This window comes from Ochotona curzoniae, unplaced genomic scaffold, assembly GCF_017591425.1.
Source record: "Ochotona curzoniae isolate NIBS_2020 unplaced genomic scaffold, NIBS_Ocur_1.0 contig_908, whole genome shotgun sequence".
NCBI lineage: Eukaryota > Metazoa > Chordata > Mammalia > Lagomorpha > Ochotonidae > Ochotona > Ochotona curzoniae.
In genome coordinates, this window is record NW_024466607.1 from 33,612,859 (window position 1) to 33,636,176 (window position 23,318).

Sequence of the window (23,318 nt, forward strand, 5' to 3'; positions counted from 1 at the left end):
GGGCTCTGTGTGGTAGCTTAGAGGCTAAAGTCCTGAATGTGCCGGGATCCCATACGGGCACTGGGCCGGTTCTAATCCCAGCAGCCCCACTTCCCATCTAGCTCCCTGCTTGTGTCCTGGGAAAACAGTTGAGGATGGCCCAAAGCCTTGGGACCCTGCACCCGCATGGGAGACCTGAAAGAAGCTCCGGGCTCCTGGCTTTGGATTGGCTCAGCACTGGCACCACAGTTTAGATGTTATGCTCTTCCAATCAATCTACGAACACTCCTGGGGCTAATGTTGCGGTACAGTAAGTTAAGCCACTGCCTCAGACACTGGCATCCAATAAGGGTAGTTTAAGTCCTAACTTCTATTTCCAATTCAGCTTCCTGCTAAGGCCCCTGTCATCTAAATGGAGACCCAGATGCAGTTCAGCCTGGCCCAGCCCTGATTGTTGCAGCCATTTATGAAGTGACCACCAGATAAAGGGCTGGCATATAGCAGATCAATCAATCTCTCTCTTACCCCACCCTTCAAATGAATAAATCAATATGTACAATTCTTACAGTATGCACAAAGTGGTAATTAAGGAGCCATCTCCAGGATGGCCTATTATTGTGGCACAGCAGCTAAAGCCGCTCTCCCAGATACCAGTATCCCATGAGTGTCAGCTGGAGTCTCAGCTACTCTTTTAGAAAGAGTTTACAGGAGAGAGACAAAAATCTTCTATTCACTGTTTCACCACCTGAATGGTCCCAATGGCCAGAGCCAAGCTGATCCAACTCAAAGTCAGGATCCAGGTGCTTCTTCTGGGTCTCCCACATGGGTAAAGGATCCCAAGCACTTGGGCTATATACTCTGCTGCTTTCCCATGCCACAGCAGAGCTTGATCAAAAACGGAGCAGCCACGACACGAACCAGTGCCCAAATGGGATGCCAAAGCTTGAAGATGTACATTAACTTGTTTAGCCATGGTGCCAGCCCCAGCTGCCCCTTAATCCAGGTTCCTGCCAATAACCTGGGAAAACAACGACAGACAGCCCAAGCGCTTGCATCCCATGCACCTGTATGGGAGACTGAGAAGCCCCCGGCTTGGTCCTGGACTAGCTCCAGTCATAGCGGCCATTTGGGAACTCAATCAGAGGGTGGAAGCTTTACTTCTATAACTCTTTCACATAATTGAATAAATCTTTAAAGAAGGGAATCACCTCCAATGTCAAATACAGATTAAAGACATCCTTTAACACTGCTTGCTTACTTCTTTTAAGCTTACTTGAAAACACCGACAATTTTTCTTTAACATTCAGATCTTCACCGTATTAAGAAACCTGGCTGACTTTTGGTACGTAACTTTAAGGCCACTAAGGTGTGCTGTACAGAACCAGCAGCACTGCCATTACCTGGAAACTTCTCAGGAAAGTAAAGGCTCAGTCCACACGCCCCCAGTACCACGCAATCGCCCTAGGAGATACTTAAACAAGCCTTCTAGACGGTTGACACGCACTACATGGAGAGCCATCATTCTGAACAAATACAGAATAAAAACGTTAAATCTAATTCAATATCTCAGGGTTGGTGAAGTGGCATAGCAAGTTAATCCTCCCCTTGTATTATTGGCATCCCATACGGCTGCTAGTTCATGTCCTGGCTGCTCCAGTTCTGACAGAGTTCACTGCTTTAGGCCTGGGAAAACAGAATGGCCCAAGTGCGTCGGTCCCTGAAGCCGCATGGAAGACCTGGAAGAAGATCCTGGCTCTTGGCTTCAGAATGGCTTAGTCTTGGCCATTCTTTCCTTTACCATAAAATAAATGTTCTAAACTAATGTATAAGACTCTGGGGTGCTATCATAAAAATGAAATATAGTTCCTGCCTTCAGAAACTTCTTATAGTTCAGATTAATTTTCTTTCATTCAAAAGGCAGAAAGACATAAAGACAGAGTGACAGATCTCTCCATCGACTAGCCCACTTTCCAAATGTCTACAGCAGCTGCTGCTGGGCAGGCTGAACTTGGGACCTAAGAATCCTCTCTGGGTCTCCCACACAGAGGGCCGGTTTGCTAGCATTAGAGCCATCACCTGCCGCTCTCAGCATGACCGCTTGCTGGAAGGTCGATTAGAAGTGGCAGAGTCAGGCCTGGCATGATGGCTTGGTGGCTAAATTCCTCCCCTTGAAAGCACCAGGAGATTCCACATGGGTGTCAGCTTCTGTCCCAGCTGCTCTACTTCCCATCCAGCTCCCTGCTTGTTGCCTGCAAATGCAGTCAAAGACAGCCCAAAATCTTGGGACCCTGCATCCACATGGGAGACCCAGAAGAAGCCTCTGGCACCTGGCTTCAGATTGGCTCAGCACCAGATGTTGTGGTCACTTTGGAGTGAACCAGCAGATGGAAGATCTTTCCGTCTCCTTACTTCTGATCTGCTTCCCAATAAGAAAAAATAAACAAACTTTAAAGGGGGGTGAGGGGTTGAAGAGCAGCGGCAGAGGAGCCAGGACCTCAAACAGGCAAACAGCCAGGACCTCTTGCACAGGACGCCAAGTGCCTCAAGCGGCAGCTTAGCCACCGTGCAAATGCCTGCACTGCAGTTCAGACTCAGACCCGGACACATACTGTGTAGTATCCCCATAACAACAATGGCACAGCATATTCCTAAAGATTCCTTTATATTGGAAAGGCAAATTAAAGGGAAATTTTTGGAGAAGAGAGACACAAAGATCTTCCATCTGCTGGTTCGCACCCTAAGTGATTGCAATAGCCAGAGTTCAGCTGATCCAGAGCCCAGAGCTTCCTCAGGTATCCCACGGCTTTGGCCTTTCCTCCACTGCTTTCCCAGGCCACAAGCAGGGAGCTGGAAGGGAAGTGGAGCAGCCGGGATATGAACCAGTGCCTATATGGGATCCTGACGCATGCAAGGATTTTAGCCACCAAGCCAGAGACTCTTTTTAAAAGCATTTATTTATCTGAAAAGTAGAGACAGTTACCACCCCTGGGGCAGAGAGGCGGGAAATCTTCTATCCATGGATTCACTCTTCAGATAGCCACAAAAGCCAGGGCTGAGTCAGGCCAAAGCCAGGAACCAGGACCTTCTTCCATGTTTCCTACATTGGGTGGGCAGGGGTTTCTGCTACGTTCCCAGGCGCAATTATCAGGCAGGTGAATCAGAAGAGGAACACTCAGGTCTCAAACCGGTACCCCATCTGCGATGATGGTGTCACAGGCAGCCACTGATTCGGCTATGCCAAAACACAGCCCCCTCCAATCTCCTCTTTCAAGTAACATTCTGAAGGCAAGGTAGATTTGACCAATCACAATAGTCCAACCCATGAGAAACCAACAACAAGCCAGGGATGGGACAAGCAACAAGAGTTTGATTCTTGCATTTCTTCCTTTGACTTCAAATGGTATCACAGGCTCCACAGGCCAGAAAACTTTTTTTAAAGCTTAAAATAGCTCAGCTGTATTCCTAGTCTCACAACCGTTACTATTTTCATACTATCCTGATAGTAAACATTTACTATTGTAAAAAAAGAGAACAAAGTTGAAGAGCATAGCTAGTCAACCTCCCAACACACATGGGCAATCTGCCCCACTCTCGGAAAGCCCACACCGGGCCTGACTTCCCTTCCGACTCATCACCACGTGGAGTAAGATTCAATCCACCACTCTATTTTTTCCCTCCCGAAGTTTCAGCTCAAATTGTACTGCTATTGCTCCAAAGTTGCAGAGAAATATTTTGAGAGTTTTAAATAAAGATGCCTTTTTTAAAAAAACATATCCCTTCCACTAAGTTTCTTTTCGTAACCATAGGATAATTTTAACAGATGCTTCTTATATTGGCAGAGGGAGGATAGGAGAAAGTAACAGCTAATCTACTTAAATAGAAAATGTTCATCTATTCGCCTTGTCGATTACAACTACTCATCCTTTCGTTTTCACTTATTTACTTAATTTGCAAGACGGAAGGGAAAGCTGAGAGAGAGAAAGAGTGAATGATCCTCCATCTACTAGTTCACACCCTAAACGACCACAATAGCCAGGTCTGGAGTAGGCTGAAAACAAGCCTTGTAAAAACTGCACAGTGGAGGAATAGTCGGGTACATGACAAACACACAAGGTGCAACTACCAAGTTATGCTATACCAACACAGAACAACGGCCAGCTCCAGCGTGTCCAACCACGCTCTCAACCACGCTCAACACAGCTCCAAACCACTGCCTCGGCCTCCTTACTTTTGACTCCCCCAAGCTGCTGTGTACCACCGAGTCCTGTTTTATTTCCAGGTTTTGATGTCTGGCTACTGAAATCACCAAATGGCCAGCCAAACAGGAATAGAGAACTGTAATGGTTAACATCACTTGGGCAAGTAGGTCAGAACTGAGGCTCAAACCACTCCAGAAAGTACTTTACATGCATCGTCTACAGACTGCAAAGCTGTTTCTAAGTTCCACAGAGTACTTACTTAGGATACAAAACCAGGAGAATGGCTTTGTGGTGTAGCCGGTAAAGCCACCACTTGCCACGCTGGCAAGCCTTATGGGTATCAGTGCCCCACTGCTCCACTTCCAATCCAGCTCCTTACTAATAGCAGATACTACAATAGATGGCCCACATACCTTTGCCCCTCCTACCCACATGTTGAATCCAGATGTGACTCCTGGCTTCCACAGCCCCAGCGCTGACCACTGAATGCTATCTGGGGATTGAACCAGCAGACGGAAAATCTGCTCTTCTGTCCCTATAACTCTTTCAAATGAATAAAAGTCACAGAGGTCTTCCATCCCTAGCTCACTCTCAAAACGTCAGCAACAAGAGGGGCTGGGCCAGGCTGATGCAACAAACTAGAAGCTTCTTCCCGGTCTCCCACCTGGGTAGAGGGGCCCTGCTTTAAGCACTTGGGTCATCCTCCAGTGCTTTCCCAGGTACATTATTAGCAGGGACCAGGACAGCAAGTAAAGTACCTAGAATCAACCCAGCATCTATATGGGATGCTGGCAATGCAGGCCATGACTTAATCCGCAAATCCACAACACAGCCCTCATAAACAAATATTTAAAGAGGAAAAAAATCATACTTTGAAAAGAGTACTTCACACAGACAACTTTCCCTGATTCAGTTAACACTGAATATAGAAAGCAAAAAACACAGAACATGAAAGAACATTGCAACTTTTACACAGAACCACTTCTCCCAGTCTGTATTTATTCTATACACACTGAATGAACTCCTAGCAAGTGCCAAGCAGTGTGACAGACCCAAGAAAACAAAGCTATGAAGAGAGGGGCCCTGCCCTCTGAAGCAGTATCCATAACAGAAGCAAGCTGGAAATCAAACAAAAAGAGTTTACAGGGCTGGCATGGTGGCACAGTAAGGTCAATCCTTCACCTACAAGTGCCGGCAGACCATATGGAGGAAGTGCGCCTTGGCTGCCCCACTTCCCATCCAGTTACGGCCCGAGAAAGCAGCAGAGGAGCACCGGAGGCCGCCAGCTTTGCATCCATGTGGGAAGCCAGGGAGAAGCTCGGCTCCAGCCATGCTGGCCATTTGGGCAGTGAACCAGCAGAGATCTCTCTCTCTCTCCTCTCTGTAAAAACCCGACTTTCAATATAAATAAATAAAACTTTGCAGGACCAGAAGGCAATGGATTTCCCGAGACATTCAGAAGACAACGGAGTCTTCAAGTACACAAACACCAAGGAAAAGCATTTCACAATAGAAAAAAGGGGGGAGGGAAGGTTATGTGATGGCGTGGAAGTCCAACACCGTGCCACACACTAACAGAACACACACGCAGGATACGGCGGTTACAGGCTGCTTGCAAAAGCCTACAGCAAAGACAAGACACAAAAGAGGACGGGATCACAAGCCTCCTTTCCAATGCCCTTGGTTTTACCCTAAAGGCATGAGTAAGAAACAGAAGATAAAGAAGTAGGAACAGGAAGCATCTGCTGGGCATTCCAGAAGCACTCAGCCAGATGCATTCTGTGCAACCTGCAGGAGTCAGCCTGTGTTTAGGCTTTCCACCTGGAGACAGAGAAACCTAGGAAGCAGCTGGGCTGGTACGTCCCACATGCGCATGCACGGAAGCAGGGACAGGTGGTTAGGAAGCCATCAATCATCTGCGCAACAAGTGAAGAGATGTGGATGGCATCATTTGAACAGAGTGAAGTTTAAAAAGGAACGAAGAACTACCATCCCATAGTCAGTCTGGAACAAACACATTCTATATCCGAGACTCTCAAAAGCCTAAGTTTAACTGGTTAATCCTCCACCTGCAAGCACCAGGACCTCATGCAGGTTTCGGTTCACGTCCCTACTGCTCCACTTCCCATCCAGCTCCCTGCTCATGGCCTGGGAAAGCAGCGGAGGATGGTCCAGGGCCTTGGGACCCTGCATCTACGTGGGAGACTTAGAAGAAGCTCGTAGCTTCGAATCAGCTCGGCTCTGGCTGTTGCAATCCTTTAGGGAGTGAACCAGCAAATGAAAGACCTCTGTCTCCACCTCACTCCTCTCTGTAAATGTGCCTTTCCAATAAAAATACCTCTTAAAAAAACAAACAAAAACCAAACCCAAGTGAGGTCTCCATGGGGAAGGTCCAGCCTGTTTGTGTCTAAACTCTTACTGTCTCACTGGCTCCATCCTTCCCATGACAGTCACACCCCTGTGAACGTGTTTTATTATACTGGTTAGTTAGTTTTACAAGTAAAACTATAACAAGTAAGTTCCTTGAAAGCAAGAATTTTCCATGTGTTTAACCAATGTCTTGAAAAAACAAGTGACTGATGAACAATCCTACTGGTGAGAGGCAAAAACTGACTCCCCGTATGACTCCCACCAAATTTCACTCCATTCACAGACAGACCCTGGACTTGGGCTACTGAGGAAGGAGTCACCTGCTGAACACAGGGCCAAAGGAGATCCTCTCCAGCCTGGGAGGGAAAGAGCCGCATGCAAAGCACAAACGCACAAGGATGACTCCTGCAAACACAACCGAAGAAGCCAGACCCTGAAATGCACATACTACGCGACTCCACTCACAAAATGCAACAGCAGCACCTGGTGCAACAGCTCAGCAGCTACACACTCGCCTTGCACATGCCTGGATCCCACACGGAGCCAGAGGCTGCTCCTGGCTCCTGGCCTTGGAGTGGCTCAGCTCCAGTCATTGCGGTCACTTGGGGAGTGAACCAACAGACAGAAGATCTTTCTCTGTCTCTCCTTTCTGTAAATCTGCCTTTCCAATAAAAATAAATCTTTAAAAATTTTCAGGAACAAACTAATCTCAAACATTAGAGCAGGGAAGGTACACAAGGGGCTTTGGGAAGTTCTCTTTAAGAACCCATGTGGCCGTTATGAAAATGCGTTTACTTTAAGTTCATCAAATCTTTAAACTTAGGTGTGCTTGGTTCAGAAAGCTTAAACAAACAGGTAAAGTGTGAGTACTACTTAAGGAGCATACAAAGAGGCCGCAAAGGGGGGAAAGCACAGGTCATGGGGCAAAGGAGGAAGCACCAGCCAAAGTAACTACACAAGTCGTGGAGGAGACACGCTGCCACTTACAGTACTAACAAACTCCATCAGCTCTGGTGACTATTCTGGTGAATTACAGCCACCTGACGGAGCTCTCCTAAGTTCTGTAGTTTCTTCAGCACATGGAGTACACAGTACTTCACTTTTTTCCCTACACAGTTGGGGGAAGGAAAAGTGTAGGGGGTTGGGAATGTATGCATCTGTACATATAAACCCTGATGACTCGAAATATGCTAGTACTTTAGCTTGCCTGGGATTAGTCTATGACGTGTAACTGTGAGAAGCTCAGAAGCTGTACTCTTAAGTGCCCCACCCAACTGAGCTTTATATATGACCCAGGGAGACCTTCGGAAATAAATATCCTCTGGTTCCCAAAGCAAGCAGACACACACCTCAGTACTACCAAGCCGTCACTCCGTCCAGCTCCATCACTCTGTATGCCTCAGCCTACTCTCGTTTCTTCAGAGCACTTGGCACCAGATGAAAGCACTACTTTTCTATTTGCTTGGTTTCTCTTGTCTCTCCACTGTATGTTAAGCTGCATGAACAGGGACCCGTCGTCACACTCCTATACACCAAGAGCCCAGATGACAGTGTGCTCAATAAAAACTTGTCAAATGACCACAACTACCCAGGTAATTTACTTTAAGGTCACCCAGTACACAGAAGATCAAGTCAGTACCAATAAATCAGTAAGTCCAATGCAATAGCAAATATGAAACAAATTATTACTCCCCTTCTGTGTAAGAGTGACCGTTAAAACAGCATCGGTTTTTGTATATTAGCTTTGAGGTTGGCAGGTTTGATAAGGTTTGGTAAGCCAGAAGACAGAAGCAATTTTTCAATGCATTTTATAGAAAATGTTTATGAAAGAGAAACAACAATAAAACCAGTGGGACCCAGGGAGCAGCAATGCTGTTGAGGAACACCAGGAAGCCCGGGCTAACAGGCCTGGCTCAACCCCAGGGCGGCTCCCTCGGCTTCTTTTCACAAGCTTTGCCATCTGAAAAGTATCCCAAGATGAGGGTCTCGGTAGCTTTCGGCAAAGATCATAACCATGCCGTGTTTTTCCATAAAACTCCCAAATCACTTCAAAAGTATTCAAGGGATTTTGGATTTGAGGAGGGAGAAAAAAAAAAAAACTGAAATGTAAACGCAAAACCTTCTGGGAGTTTTTGAAAGCTGCTGTTTCTTCAACCCTTCCAATTAAATATTCTGAGATTCAACTTTTTAAAAGCCAAGTACAGACTGACATTGTAGCACAGCAAGTACAGCCACGGCTGGTGTCCCAAACGGGGGTCCCAAACAGGTGCTGATTCCATCAGCCCTGGACATGACAGCCACCTGGGGATGAACTAACACAGGGAGATACACGAGACATCACCCTCTAACTCAAGACTCTGAAATGCGTCAGTCAGTCAGTCAGTCAGTCAGTCTCTCTCTCTCTCTCTCACACACACACACAGCTAGTTCTTGCCACACAATGTTGTTATACATTGAAGTAATTTCCTCTGAAAAAGTTCTAAAAACAGTTAAGTTTCTAGCGGAACAGTGTTCAAACGATGAAAGTTTTTAAAGCGTATGTGAGCAGTAGCTGAAGGTAACAGCAGCGCTACCATCAAAGAAACTAATTAACAAGAACACACACCAGCGTCACCAAAGAAAACACTGTAAACACAAAACCACAACGCATATTATATTTAGTACATCACCGGGTCCAGAAGCTACTCTGCCCAACTCTAGTAACTTCACCTGAGCAGAGCAGCAGGTGGCAGGTGCATCAGCACAGTGGCTTCCCCTCCTCCTCCTCCAAGGAATCCTCTGTCGGGGCTCAGAACGCAGGATGTGAACTGCTGCTTCAGTCAGCACGCTGAAGAAAGGCAGTGTTTCTTGGTCACCCACCTGCCACCTTACACACATACTCCAACCTCGATTTACTGCTCCCACCTGGGAAAGCGTACAGTAATACATCAGCACGACAGGGAAGCCACTTTTCCAACTGCCCAGAACTCCTCCAACAAGGGTCAGAGTTGGAAAAAGTGTATCAATGAGCCAGAGATTCAAAATCGAGCTGATAAGATTCAAAGTACAGATCTCTACTGCCCACCTAGCCTCCAAGTGCCCTATTTATTCCTTATTCCTTTCTACATACGAATATTCTGCTTTAAGTCATTAAAAAAAAACCCACCAACAACCATCACAATTTCACCTGCAGAATTAACACACCTGCTATGGGGCAGATGTTCGGCCCAAGGGTTAAGCCACCGGGTTGGGAGTTGTAGTGCCTGTGCCGAATCACGTAATCACGTGCACCCTAGGAGGCAGCAGAAGATGCTCCAGGACTTGAGTCCCTGCCACCCACGTGAGACCCAGATGGAGGTTCCAGCTCCTGGCTTTAGGCCAGCCCCACCCGAGTCACTGTGGGCATCTGGGAAGTGAACTAGGAAACGGGAGCCAGTGCCAGCATGCTTTCTCTCTATAAACAAATAAATTCTTCGATTCATTATGTATCTGACGCACATGGCAACAGTTGTAAAAAAGCAGGCAAGAGAAGTTTGTGGATTGTGGAAGTTGTCCTACACCAGAAGAACCAAGGAGGGCGAGGGCTTCCTAATAGGCCACGCTAAACCGCTCCCAACAACCACAGCACCTATTTGCAGCTCTGGCCACATGTTTCTAACATCAAGCATGACCATTTGGGTACGCGTCCCATCAGCCTTGTGACATGTCCTTAGCAGTATTATTTACATCCTCAGAAATGCTGTTTGAATAGCAGTATTTTCCTCATCGAACTGAGGTCCTACCCCTTCTGTCCTCAACGGGCAGTTAGATTTTGGTATCCTACTGGAATACCACTAATTCAAAGCAGGTTTCCTTGGTTGACTGGTAGATGGCGACGACAGAAATGACCAAAATGGCCACAAGTTCCTAAACGGCCACCAGCTAACCCAACTAGCTAAGGATATTAAAAAATACAAGCCACCAGCCCAAGCAATAAAACCCAATTTCCGTGCCACTCCAAAAATTATTCTAGAGTCACAAACTCTTGTCTATTGCTCAGTATCCCAAGTCTAACATCAAGTTTACTACTGACAGCAATATCAAGTATGAGTAGTACTAAACAAGACAGAAAATGTCAAGTTCGTATCAGGACTTTGAAGTCCCACCACCCCCCCCGCAAGAAAAAGTAATACTAGCAGTGACCGACACGCAATGGATGTGTTCTAGGAGGTGCACTCTAGTCCTCAGACCTAGAGATCTGGTTCAAAAAGACAGCAACCCTTAAAGACAGTAAGGTCTGGCTAGCCATCCTGTTTTTGAACCATCCAGAGGTATTTTCATAAAAAATGTAATGGTTTTAAAATGTTTATTTACAGTCATCATCTGTGGCTCTCAAAGAACTGAAAACATACATGTTGTTTTTAGCCAAAGCCTTCCCCAGGTTTCCAGAAAGGTGATGAGTCAGGGTTTGTTTTTTTTTTTAAATACATGCAGAAACTGAAACGCGTTTCATCACAAAATAATCATTCCCAGCATTAAATCAGATACAAACTCTTGGAATTTAGAGTTTCTCTTCACCAGTCAGGTTCTCAAGTTCTTACGAGTTTCCTAGTCATTTACTTGAACACCATCTACAGTAACACTCAAAGCAAAACCACAATAAAGAGGTTTGGCCTCTGAGGGATTCTACATGTAAAAAAACATTACTCATAGATACTCCACAATCACTATTGCTTTAAATAACAAACACATCTCTAAAACTTTCACGCCACTCGATGGAATTCCCAATCTTGAAGAGAGCAAAACAAAACCTATGAAAACCACAGACACCAAACATCTGACAGGCGTTCACTTTAAAAGCTACTTGTGGGGGAAATATGTGCAGTTCTTGGGTGTTTTTAATCAGAGGTCCCATTATTGAGAATTAGTGGAATTCACAGAACTCTTCTACCAGTAATTAGGCCAATTAATCCCAGAGTTGCACTCCTGCAGGTTGCCCAAGATCCTATTTAAACACCAGATACAAATGAAGTAATGAAACCTTAACAGGACACATTCACTTAGTCTAAAGAACCAGCTTCAGCTGGAGCCACCGGGCACAGCTGTACTGGAATGCCACCCACTCCAAGACCCGATGACAGCAGGAGACTGGCCAGCAGGCTCAACTCCTGAAGACCCCGGGCTGTCCAAGCCCTCTTTCTCACACGCTAGCACACCCACACCGGCTGTCAGTCCACTAAGTGAGAGCCACAGCACTTCAACTTCAGACTCCACCACCACCAAAAACGAAACCCAGATACAAGTTAAAAAAGATGACCAGCCAGTCTTGACATTCTCTCCAAGCCTATCTGAATGTTCAATCTCAAGTTGCTGAACTCGTTCTGATAACACATGCAGTCTACCACCTTCACTGAAATGAATTCTCCCGACATTCTTTGACACAAACTCCGACAGGCACCACTCTGCAAATCGCCCGCCCGTCCACTCCGCTCAAGTTCACCCCAAACAAAAAGCCCCCAAAGCAACAATACCGGGACAGCTCGGTGACCCTCCTTCCCCCCAGAATGCACATTCCTTATCAAATCCCAACAATTATTTTCAAATGCAAGAAACCCAAAAGGCAACAATCAGCCTCCCTGTAACTACCACCCCTACATTTCCAGGGGAGAAAAATAACTCAAAGCAAGCAAATTAAAACCATCCTGCACACGGCAAAGAGGTCCGAGTGCTACGACCCACGGCGAGCGCCGCTTCCTCGCTTTCCGAGCCAATACCGACCAGCCAACCGACACAAGTGTCAAACAGACTGCACACCAAGTCAGGCGAAAAGCTAGGGGGAGAAAGCCTCCCCTCCATAAATCATTCAGGGAACACGAGGCCGTGCACACCCCCACCACCACCACACACACCAGCAGCCACCCCCAAATGCAGCCAACCAAGACCGTGAGCAACAAGTTGGCAAGAGGGCAGAAAGTAATGGCTCGGGACAAGCCTCTGAGCCGAGGCTGAGCCGGCTCCTGGGTACCTGGTGGAGGTGCCTTTCCTCACATCGCAGATGCTGCATTTGAAGGCTTCCGCGCTGTTTCGGAAGGTGCAGACGCTACAATCCCAAAAGCCTTCGTCCGCGGCAGGTTTCGCTTGCCTTTTGGGCCTTCGGAGGAGTCGGGAACCGGGGCAGGGGAGGAGTGGGGGGGGGGGGGAGGGAAGGGACCGAGAGAACAGGAGCAAAGAGGGAGAGGAGAAGAGAGAAAACAACACAGAAGGCGCTGTGAGCCGCCGGCATTTCGCAGGAATCCGCCGCTGCAAACTTGGCCCGGGCGACCACCCACCCAGGCGGGGGACCCGGGCGGGGACCGGGCGCCCCCGCCGGCCGCGGCGACCCCTCGGCGGGCCAGGCCGGGCCGGATCGGCCGGCTCGCCCAGGCGGCGGCGGCGGCGGCAGCGGGGCCGGTGGTGCCGGCGGCGGCGGCTGCGCCCGGGGGAGAGGGAGCGAGGAGGGCCGCGGCGGGCGCAGGAAGCGGGGCGGACTTGTGGACCCGAGCGAGCGGGCGTGGGGCTGGGGCCGTGGGGGGAGGCCCCGCGGGCCGGATCTGGAGGGGGGCGCGCAGGGGCAGAGCCCCCCGAGGCCGGCGGCGGGGAGTGGGCCGGCTGCTTCCCGCTCCCCTCCCCTGCCCGCGCCCTCCCTCCCTCCCCACCTGGTTAAATCTCCCTTTGTCTGGGAGGAGCGGCGGCGGCGGCGGCGGCAGCGGCGGCGGCAGCAGCAGCGGCGGCGGCGGCGGCGGCGGCTGAGGAGGAGCCGCCATGGCTGCGGCGCGCACGGCCGCCGGCCCCGGGCGGGAGCGACACCGCCTCCCGCCGCCCGCCGCTCGCCGCCGCCGCCGCCTCCCCGCCCCCGGATCTCCATCTTAGCAGCGCCTCCCCCCCCTCCCGCCTCCCCGCCCGGTGGCTCCGCCGAGGGCCTAGTCGTCGCCGGCCCCCCGCCCGCCCGCCCGCCCCTTCTTCCGCCCCTCCGGCCGCCAGCAGGTACCTGGTCGGGCTCTTCTTGTCGCCCATGGTCATGGATGGACCGGACCCCCGCCCCCCCCACAGACGAGAAGCCGCGTCGCTCGGAGGAGAAACGCCGTCCGGGGAGTCGTCGCGGAACGGCCCCCGCGGCTCCCCCGCGCCCGCCCGCCCGCCTCAAGCCGCTGGGGCTCAAGCTCCTCCGGCCGCCGCCGCTGTTGCCGCCGCCGCCGCCGCGCCGCCGCCAGTCTCCGGACGAGACTAGTCCCCGCCAGCGCCGCCTCCGCCGAGTGACTGACGAGGGGCGGGGCCGGGCGCCGCGCGTCACGCGGCCCGCAACCAATGGCAGGGCGGCAACCGGGGCGGCGAGGGCGGGGGCGGGGCGCGGGGGAGGGCGGGGCGTTCCGGCCGTGGGCGGGGCCGGCGGTGTGCGTGCCCGGGAGTGCGCGCGTGTGTGTGCGCGTGTGTATATATGTGTGTGTGTGTGTGTGTGTGTGTGTGCGCGCGCGCACGCGCGTGCCTGCCGCTGGCCCCGTGCGAGCCCGCCGGGGTGTGTGTGTGTTTGTGCGTGTGTGCACGTGGCCGCGCCCGGACTCCGCCAACGGTGTGGGGCTGCCGCGCGGCCGCTCCGGGGAGGGGGGGGAAAAGTAGTTCCAGTCAGGTTTTTTTTTTTTCTTTTTTTCCTTTTTTTGCGCTCCCCGGCGGTGTGGGGTGCAGCGGGAGGTAGGTCGCCTTGCAGCGACCCCCACCCCACCCCCGAGAGACCGCACGGGGCTTCCCTCGGCCCCCCGGCGCTCTTCCGCTCCTCCGCCACGCGGAGCTCTGAGGAGCAGCTGTCTTTCCTGAAGTGCCACCCGCCCCCCCCCCCAGCGGAGACGCTGCTGGCCCAGCGCCCTCTCCGGGGTCCCCACGGCGGGAGGGCGCTTTGCAGACCCCCGGGTGTTGGTGGAACTCGACGGCCCCCCGGTTCCAGACCGCGGACCTCCTGAACTCCTCCTCGAACCCCCCTTGGAGCCTAACTAGGGCGTCTCCCCCGGGGGAAGTTGCTCTTTCAGATCCCCGACGACCACATACCAGCATTCTAACCTTGTCCGTCTCCAGCAGGAGGCTGATAAACCCTCCGCCCACGGTGGCGTGGACATTTAGAGACTGGGGGCAGGGAAAGCATGCCGAAGGAGTACCTGGCACTTGGGGAAGACCGATGGGAGGGACGGGGCTTAGGAGCTGGCCTGTCGAGGCCTGAGCAGTGCCCGGGCACTGGAAGATTTTAAAAGAGGAACAGGTAGCACCCTTCACCTCCCGCGCTTTCTTCCAGCAACGCTTGCCACATGGACGTGGCCTCTCTGCTCCCTCTTGGCCCTGGGGGAGGCCTGGCAGAGCAGGGGGCGAAGATTCCCCACCACCACCACCACACTTGATAGGAAAAGTGGCCCAGGCACGGTGGAGCCTCATATGGGGGATGGGACCAGCCTATAGCTCGGTGCCAGACGGTGGGGGATGCAAAGAGGGTGTGGGGGAAAGATAAGAAACAAAGTTGTCCTCGGGGACTGCCCCCTTGCAAGAGACCGCACACGCCGCGGGATCTGAGAGCCCCCCCTCAGGGGGCAGAAAGCCCTGGGATCTCTCCACAGATCCCAAGCGGGAGGAGGAGGGGGGCGGGGAATGCGTCCCTCCGCGATAAGCTTCATCAGTACATCGAGTCCTCTCCAGGCCGGCACACCCTGGAGGGCCCCGCGGGAGGAGCAACACTGTTTAGCCAGGGTCAGCAACCTCCAAGGGCCACGCGGCTGCACCGCCTCCCTGGGGAGGGAAGGAGGGCAGAGAGAGGCCCACGAGCCTTGGTCCAGTGCCGGCAGCCTTGGCGTCTGGGGACTGCTGCACCCGCCGGGCTGTGAAGGTGCTGTAAGAAAAAGGGGCATCAAGAACCCCCAGCCGGAGGGGTGACCTCTGAGAAGGGAGCCACAGGTGGCGACAGGGCGACTGGCTTGACATACACAGTGAAACACACCCTCGGATGCACCCTGTAGTTCAATGAGCTATCCGACCCCGCTCTTCCAGCTTCTGTCTTGACGGTTTAGTGTGGCTTATCCAGGGGTCGCAGGGTGTGCCCTCTGGTGTGTGCGCGGCACCTTTGGCTGGACATGGTGTCTAAAATCCTCATCTCAACCGCACTGTCAGTTCTTAGTCGGTCAAGCGTGCACAATCCCACTACAAACACATCATCACATTTATCCTTTGGAAATGGACTGACTGGGCACGGTCTTTTTGTCTCTTGGTGTTACCTGTTCCAGAAAAAGAAAGAAGTCGCTTTAAAAAATTAAGAAAAAAAAAAAAAAGAAGTTCTGCAATACAGAAGTAATTTCTAGGAACTTTTCAGAACCACGGCTCACCAGGTGTGTGTGTGTGTGTGTGTGTGTGTGGCCGTGCCAACTCATCAGGTGTGTGTGTGTATAACCATGGCAAGTCATCCGTGTGTGTGTGAATCTGTGAGTGTGTGTAGCCCTGGCAGCTCTTATTTGGTTCATGCAATAGCCTCATGTAGAGGTCAACATCTCCTCCAAGTCCCGGTACTCGCAGGAATCCACTGGGACTGCTTGTGGAACAGCCAGCCCTGGAAGGGAATGACAGGGATCCGGAGAGCCTGCAGTGGTAGTTTCAGCCCCAGCGGAGTGGGGCACCAGATGGTCCCCAGGAGGTGTCAGTCCTAGACCCATGTGGGATGAGGGAACAAGTGACAGCTGGCAGCCCTTTGCTACCCCTCCGTTTCCTGGCTTGAACTTAACGCTTCGTGTTTCATCTAAAGGAAGGAAATACTATTTGAAACTCATGGTTTTTTGCCCAGAGGCTGGCTGCTGGCCCTCCCGCCAAAGTGCCTGCCGTTCGAGGTTCCACACTTACACAGGCCAGATGATCTGTGTACCCCACAGTGCTTCCCATGCCCTCACACTTGCTGCTTTTTGTCCCCAGGAACAGTGGGGGCATCTTCGGGCCTCAGCACCTTTGTCCTCGCTCTCCCTTCTGCCTAGAAGGCTTTTCACCTGGTGGTCTCATTGCAGGCCTTCTCTCAGAAGGCCCTTCTCGATGGCAGCTTTCCCTGGTCACCCAGTCTAAGCTTATTGCATACACAGTGTCCCATGCCTCCTGTCCTTGCCGACTCACCTGAGTGCTTCTCACAGTTTAGTCACCAGGCCCCGTAGCCCGTGAGCTCCATAATGCAAGGATCTCTTTTTGTTGTACCTTCCTTCCGTTATATGGCAAGTGCCTGAAAGACAACCTAGCATACTTATGTATACTGCTTTCCCTGGCCACAGGCAGGGAGCTGGATGGGAAGTGGGGCTGCCGGGATTAGCACCCATATGGGATCCCAGTGGGTTCAACATGAGGACTTCAGTCGCTAGGCTATTGTGCAAGGGCGGGGGGTGGGGGGACGGGAGGGAGAGGCGTTAATTTTTTTTTTTTTTAAAGAGGCTTCATTCCTAATCTTTTGGAGTTCTCATTCTAAGTGAGAAACCAGACACTAGGCAAGTCATTAACTACCGTGGGACAATTGCTATAAAAGGCGCAATACCAGAAGCAAGGTGTAGTGCGAGTGTTAAAGCAGGGAGAGGGTTGGTGCAGCTGGTGGAGGAGGGACATCCCTGAGAAAATGAGGGCTGCCCAGGAGAAAACAAGGCGAGAGCATTGTGGGCTCTGGGGGAAACAGAAGGCAGACAGCTGGAGTCCCCAGAGAGAGGAGCGGTGAGGCTGGGAAGGCTGGAGCTGGGAGATCCCATGGAGCAAGGTATGCAGACTTATCCTGAAGCCACCACCAACAGGTTCACCAGAAATACTGATCTGCCTGCTCTGTCTTAATGAATGAGGTGCCGGGGGACAGGCGTACTCCTGCCACTGCAAAGGACATTTAAAGTGACCTGGGAGTTGGCCCCAGAAGGGCTCTCCTTTTGCTCAGTAAAGAAGTGAAAGCCACTGGCTGGTGCGTGCCAAAGCCAAAGTTTGGAACGTTATCAACTCCACTTCCTCCTGACTTTAAACGTGTACAGGTGCTCCTCCCAGCTGGGAAATCTGAAACTCTCACTAAGCCTAGAACTTTGAGCCTCAGGAATACCTCCATAGAAGCCTGGTGAACTAAATGAGAGGAGACGAACCTTTTTCCCAAGACTTCTGGGGTCACCTCGCCCCACCCATGATACACCTTCTCAGGTTCCAAGTCCTTGCTAGGATGAGACTTTCCCCAGTCTGCCAGGAAACCAGAAAATAAAACCAGTGGGTAAGTCCAAGTAATCACTAACAGTTCTTGGGGTGCAGGGGTAGGAGTTTGGGGATTGGGACGAGATTCTCCTTCCAGTTTTTTTCTTGTGTTAGAAGATTGGGTAATTTAAATGTTCTCTCTCTACTGAAATGATCACAATGGGAAATGCCATTTGTCCTCCTTAATATGTTTTAATTCAGCCATGTGTGTTGGTTTCACAACCCTCTCTCCTCGGCAGTTATAGTCCTGAAATGTTCAAGGCACCTCAGTGAGGCATCTTGAGTTGGTGTGATGGAGGGCAACTGGGAGGAGAAGGCAGGCTCCCAGGGGACTGTGCTGGAAACATTAAGATTCCTTTCCAAGTTGCTAAGAATTCTTGTTCTTCTTTGCAAGCAATGTTCCTTCCTTCAGTGAGAGAGAAAAATGCTTTCTTGGAGCAGCTAACTCCCAGGCGCCTCTTAGGTCTCAGGAAGGACCTAGTGCATGCCACTCCGAGCTCATGCTGGTATCACTGGAGACATCTGGAGTGATGCTAAAGATGAGCTGCCCCATACCCAGAACCAGATGCCGCTTGGCGATGCCTGCCTCTCCTTGCAGTTTGCCTATTCTGAGTTCTAGTTCCTCTGCTTCCGAAACAGCTTGCTTCTAATGTGTGCCCTGGGAGGCACTAAGGTAGCTTGGGTCATCCTTCCCACCCCCAACCCCGCACCATTGCACAACAGGAGATCTGGATTGAATGTTTGGCTCCTGGCTTGCAACTGGCCCCATCCTAGCTGTTTTGGGCATTTCAGGAGCTAATCAGCAGGTGGAAGAGGTAACTTTTTTTTTTTAAAAGATTGATTTATTTTTATTGGAAAGACGGATCTGCAGAGAGGACAGACAGAAAGATGTTGTATCTGATGATTCACTCCCCAGGTGAACAGCCAGAGTTGAAACAATCCGAAGCCAGGAACCTCTTCCGAGTTACTCCCACACAGGTGCAAGGTCCCAAGGCTTTGCACCATTCGCCACTGCTTTCCCAGGCCACAAGCAGGGAGCTGGATCGGAAGTGGATCAGCCAGGATATGAACTAGTACCCGTATGGGATCCCATTGCTTGTAGGGGAAGGATTAGCTGTTGAGCCACCACTCTAGACCCAAATCTCTCTTTCAAATAAAATACAAGTGCATTTAATCATTTAAACTATGATTAACTTCTAAAAGAGGAATCCCGATTCAGTAAAAGATGGAGCTTTCCTGGCTGACTGCGTTGACCCTTAACCAGGTTTTGCAACCAGTTAGAATGTCACCTGGGCACGTGCTTATCAGAAATGTGAGGCTGTATTGATTTGCCTCTTCCACAGAAGAATTATCACAAGTCAATATTGTCTTGGCTTTCACTTCAAGTCATTTTTAAAAATTAACTCAAACTAGATCATAAACCTAAAATTTCCAAAAAAGATTACTTAGATATGATACAAAAGCACATGATTCTTCCAAGAAAAACTTAATTGTTTGGACTTCTTCCAAACTAAAAGCTTCTTCTTTAAAAGACACTCTTGCAAAGACATAAAAGACAATTGTCAGACTGGGGGAAAAATTGCATAAATATTCATTGTTAATTTTTCTTCTAGTTTATTTTGAAAGAGAGTTCTTATCTATTCATTTGTTCCCACAAATGTCCCCAGCAGCCAACACTGGACCAGGGCAAAGCCAAGAGTCCAGACCTCAATCCAGGTCTCTCGGGTGGATATCAGCCACGTAGCTACTTGGGGCAATCCCTCTCTCCTCCCAGGGTCTCCCTGGCAGGAACCTGGAGCCAGGAGTGGAGCCAGGCCAAGCACCTGACCTGCAAAAGCACTTCTTTATAATGAACTTGTTTCTGAGAGGAGTAGTTAAGACACTTCTTGGGGAACTTGGATCCTATAGCAGCATACCTGTGTTCAAATAACAGCCCTACTTTTACTGTAGACGCAGTTCCTGGCTTGGATTGGTCCAGCCCCACTGTTATAGGCATTTTTGGACAGGACCAACAGATGGGAAATCTTTCACTCTGCCTTTTTTTTTTCTTTAAAGATTTATTTAGTTATTTGATAGAATTATAGAAAGAAGGAGAGAAAGATATTTTTCACTTGCTGTTTCACTACCCAGTTGACTACAATGACCAGGCCTAGGCAGGAGCCTGGGAGCCAGGAGCCTGAAGCTCCATCTGAGGCTTCCTCGTGGGTGGCAAGACCCCAACACAGAAATCATCTTTCACTGCTTTTCCCAGGCCATCATCAAGGAGTTGAATCTGAAGTGCAGCAGCTGAGACATGAACTGGCACCCATGTGGGATTCTAGCCACCATGCCACAACACTGGACCCTTCCTCTGTATTTTATTTATTTATTTTTATTTTTATTTTTATTGGAAAGTCAGATACACAGAGAGAAGGAGAGATAGAGAGGGAGATCTTCCATCTATTGACTCACTCTCCAAGCAGCCATAACAGCCAAAGCTGTGCCAATCCAAAGCCAGGAACCAGGAATTTCCTCCGGGTCTCTCACTTGGGTGCAGGGTCCTGAAGCTTTGGGCTGTCCTTGACTTCTTTCCCAGGCCACAAGCAGGGAGCTGGATGGGAAGCAGGGCTGCCGGGATTAAAACTGGTGGCACCCATATGGAATCCCGACGTGTGCAAGGGGAGGACTTTAGCCGCTAGGTTATCGCACCTTAAATAAGTATAAACTAATAAGTAAAAACACTTAAATAAGTAAAAACTAAAACTGAACATGGATTTCAGCAGTTAGAATTATCTTTTTATTAAAAAAAAAAAATGTTGTTTCTGGAACATTTGAAAAGCTACCATACGACAAGCATCCTAAGCAGGGCCTTTTGCACAGTGGCTAATGTGTCTGACTACAGATTAAAGGACAGGCATCCTAATGAAAACCTGAATAAAAGATGCAAACGGACATTTCACTCAGTAGAAGATACATGAATGTCCGATGGGCACATGAAAAGATGCTTAACATCATGATTCATTGGGGAAATCCAAATTAAAACCCCAATGAACCATCGCTGTGCTTCAGAAAGGCTTCAATGGAAGAAACACCTGGCACTCCTCAACGCGAGGGAGGGTGTGGAGTGACCCTCCTGCGTTGCCAATGGGAGTGCAATACGGCACAATTCCTCTGGAATTACACCTCGGCAGTTTCTTAGCAAGTTAAACATATACTTAGCATGTGAGCCGGCAATCTCACTCCTAGGGGTTTACCGAGAGAAATGCAGACACATGTTCACATGTGAACCTGCACTCGGGGCAGGCATCGCAGCACAGAGGGTTGAGCCGCACCCCACGTGGGAGTGCTGATTTGAGTCTCGGAGCTACTCTGCTTCCAGTCTGCTTCTGATGCACCTGGAAGTCAGTGGAAGATGGCTCAAGTGTTGGGGGATCTGCCATCTGTGGTTGAGATCAGGAGCTCCTGACTCTGGGCTTCAGTCTGGCCCAGGCCTGGCCGTGGCAGCCATTCAGGGAATAAACCAGTAGATGGGAGATTTCTCCCTCTTTCTAGTTCTCTGCAAGATTTATTTAATTAATTAATTTATTTGAAATGCAGAGTTACAGAACGAGAAAGAGAGGGAGAGACAGAGAGAGAACCTTCCTTCTGCTGATTTATTCCCCAAATGTCCACAATGGCCAGAACTAATCTGAAGTCAGGAGCCACGAGCTTCCTCTGGATCTCCCGTGTGGGTGCTGGAGCCCAAGGATTTGGACCATCCTTTGTTGCTTTCCCAGGCCATAAGCAGGAAGCTGGATTGGAAGTGCAGTAACTGCTGAATCTTGAACCAGCATTCATATGGGATGCCTGCACCACAGGCAGAAGCTTAGTGTACCATACCAAGGTGCTGGCCCTAACTCTGCCTTTCAAGTAGATAAATATTTTATTTTTAAAAACTATGTTAATATATATATGCACACATATATAAATTTCATTCATAATTACCCAAATGGGGGAACATTACAAATGCCTTTGAGCTGGTGAATACAACAGGATGCTACTCAGCAATTACAAGGATCAGCTACTGGCCCCTGCAACTTACATGAATTGCAAGAGCATTATCCTAATCAACCACTCTTAGAAGGTTACTGTTTGATTCCACGGCTGTGACTTTCTGGAAAAGGCAAAACTATGAGGATAGAGAATAGATCAGTGGTTGGCAGGGCCTGGGGTGGTGGGAGGGTTTAACCTCAAGGTCAGGGCAGAAAAAGAGCATAGCAAGTAAAGCCTCCACCTGTGATGCTGGCATTCCATGTGGGAACTGGTTTGTGCCTGATTCACTTTCCTGCAAATGGCCTGGAAAGGCAGTAGAAAATGTGAGAGACCTGGATGAATTTCCTGTCTCCCAGTTTCATCCTGGCCCAGTGCTGGCTGTTGCTAACACTTAGGAATAAACCAGTGGAGTGAAGGCTTCTCTTTCTGTAACTCTTTCAGAAATAATAAATCTTAAGCTTGGCTACTTCAGAATGTGACTTCTGGAGTACGATCTCTGTCTTGTTTTTTGCTTTTTGGTTTTTTGTGGGGTTTTTTTTTGTTTGTTTGTTTGTTTTTTGAGACACTGAGACACACAGCACACACATACAGGGAGGGAGAAAGAGAGAGAGAGAGAGCGAGAGAGAGAGAGGAAAAAAAGAAAAAGAATAGGAGAGACAAAGCTTACATCTCCTCAAATGGCCACAATGGCCAGGGCTGAGCCAGGCCAAAGCTGGGAACCTGGAACTCCATCTGTGTCTCCCAGGTCAACTCAGAGGCTCAAGGACCTGGGCTATCCCATTGCTGCTTTCCCAGGCTGGGATTTGAACTTAGGCAGCCTGGGCCGGGACTGCACATTCTAAAGGAGCTAGGAAGTTAGTCATCATCATTCCTGTCATGTACACATGAGTGGACCTCAGGCTCAGGCCCTTGTCCGACAAAGCCAAGGGATGGCATATTCTCTGTGCTTCTTCACAAACCAAATCCCTAGGACAGCTGAAGGAAAGGAACCCCACCAGGAAGGAGGGCCAACACCTCCTTGTGCAGGATGATTCCCACGTACAAGTTCAGGCTTCTTGACGGACAAGGGAGAAGAGATGGCAAAACTGAGCCAGCGTATGATCAGAGGGAGGGCCTTGGAGAGCACCCCTCCCCTCATTTCCTTGTCACACTCTGCGCTCCTTGTTCCTAGGCAGTAGGTGACATGTACTACCCAAGGTCATGCAGGCAGGAAGGCCCATTCTGATCTCCTGACACCAAAGTCCATTCTGGCCTTCATTTCACTTTTACTTTTGACAGAAAGACATGATGAACCTGTATATGCCAGATATCAAGGACTGACCATGTTGGGATAAAGGGTCTGGCAGGGCAAGGTCACGGGTACCTGACTCTACAATGAGAATGGAGTGGTAACCAGGTGAGGGGAGTTCAGTACTTTTTCTCAGACCTTCCAGTATCATCCTTTTCTGGGAAAACTGCTAGGCACGTGTGCCATATATCAAGGGACGAGATTTATAAGAAAAGCTTTTTGCATTCTGCCTCTTGTATCCCAGCGTCCTCTCCTATCATGTT

At 49.9% G+C, this 23,318-nt stretch overlaps 1 protein-coding gene across 2 annotated transcripts in view; it reads right to left on the reverse strand.

Annotated features, from left to right (window-relative positions):
- Positions 1-13,771, reverse strand: part of LOC121165848 (RING1 and YY1 binding protein) — a 66,136-nt gene extending 52,365 nt beyond the window's left edge. The window contains exons 1-2 of one of the 2 annotated variants that reach the window (XM_040994828.1): positions 13,534-13,771; positions 12,532-12,657 (exon numbers count right to left, since the gene is read on the reverse strand). In XM_040994828.1, the coding sequence (XP_040850762.1) occupies positions 12,532-12,657; positions 13,534-13,565 (158 nt within the window). In that variant the 5' untranslated portion in view covers positions 13,566-13,771. The remainder of the gene's footprint in view (positions 1-12,531; positions 12,658-13,533) is intronic. The other variant, XM_040994829.1, reaches the window with a different exon arrangement.
- Between the last annotated feature and the right edge of the window lie 9,547 nt (positions 13,772-23,318).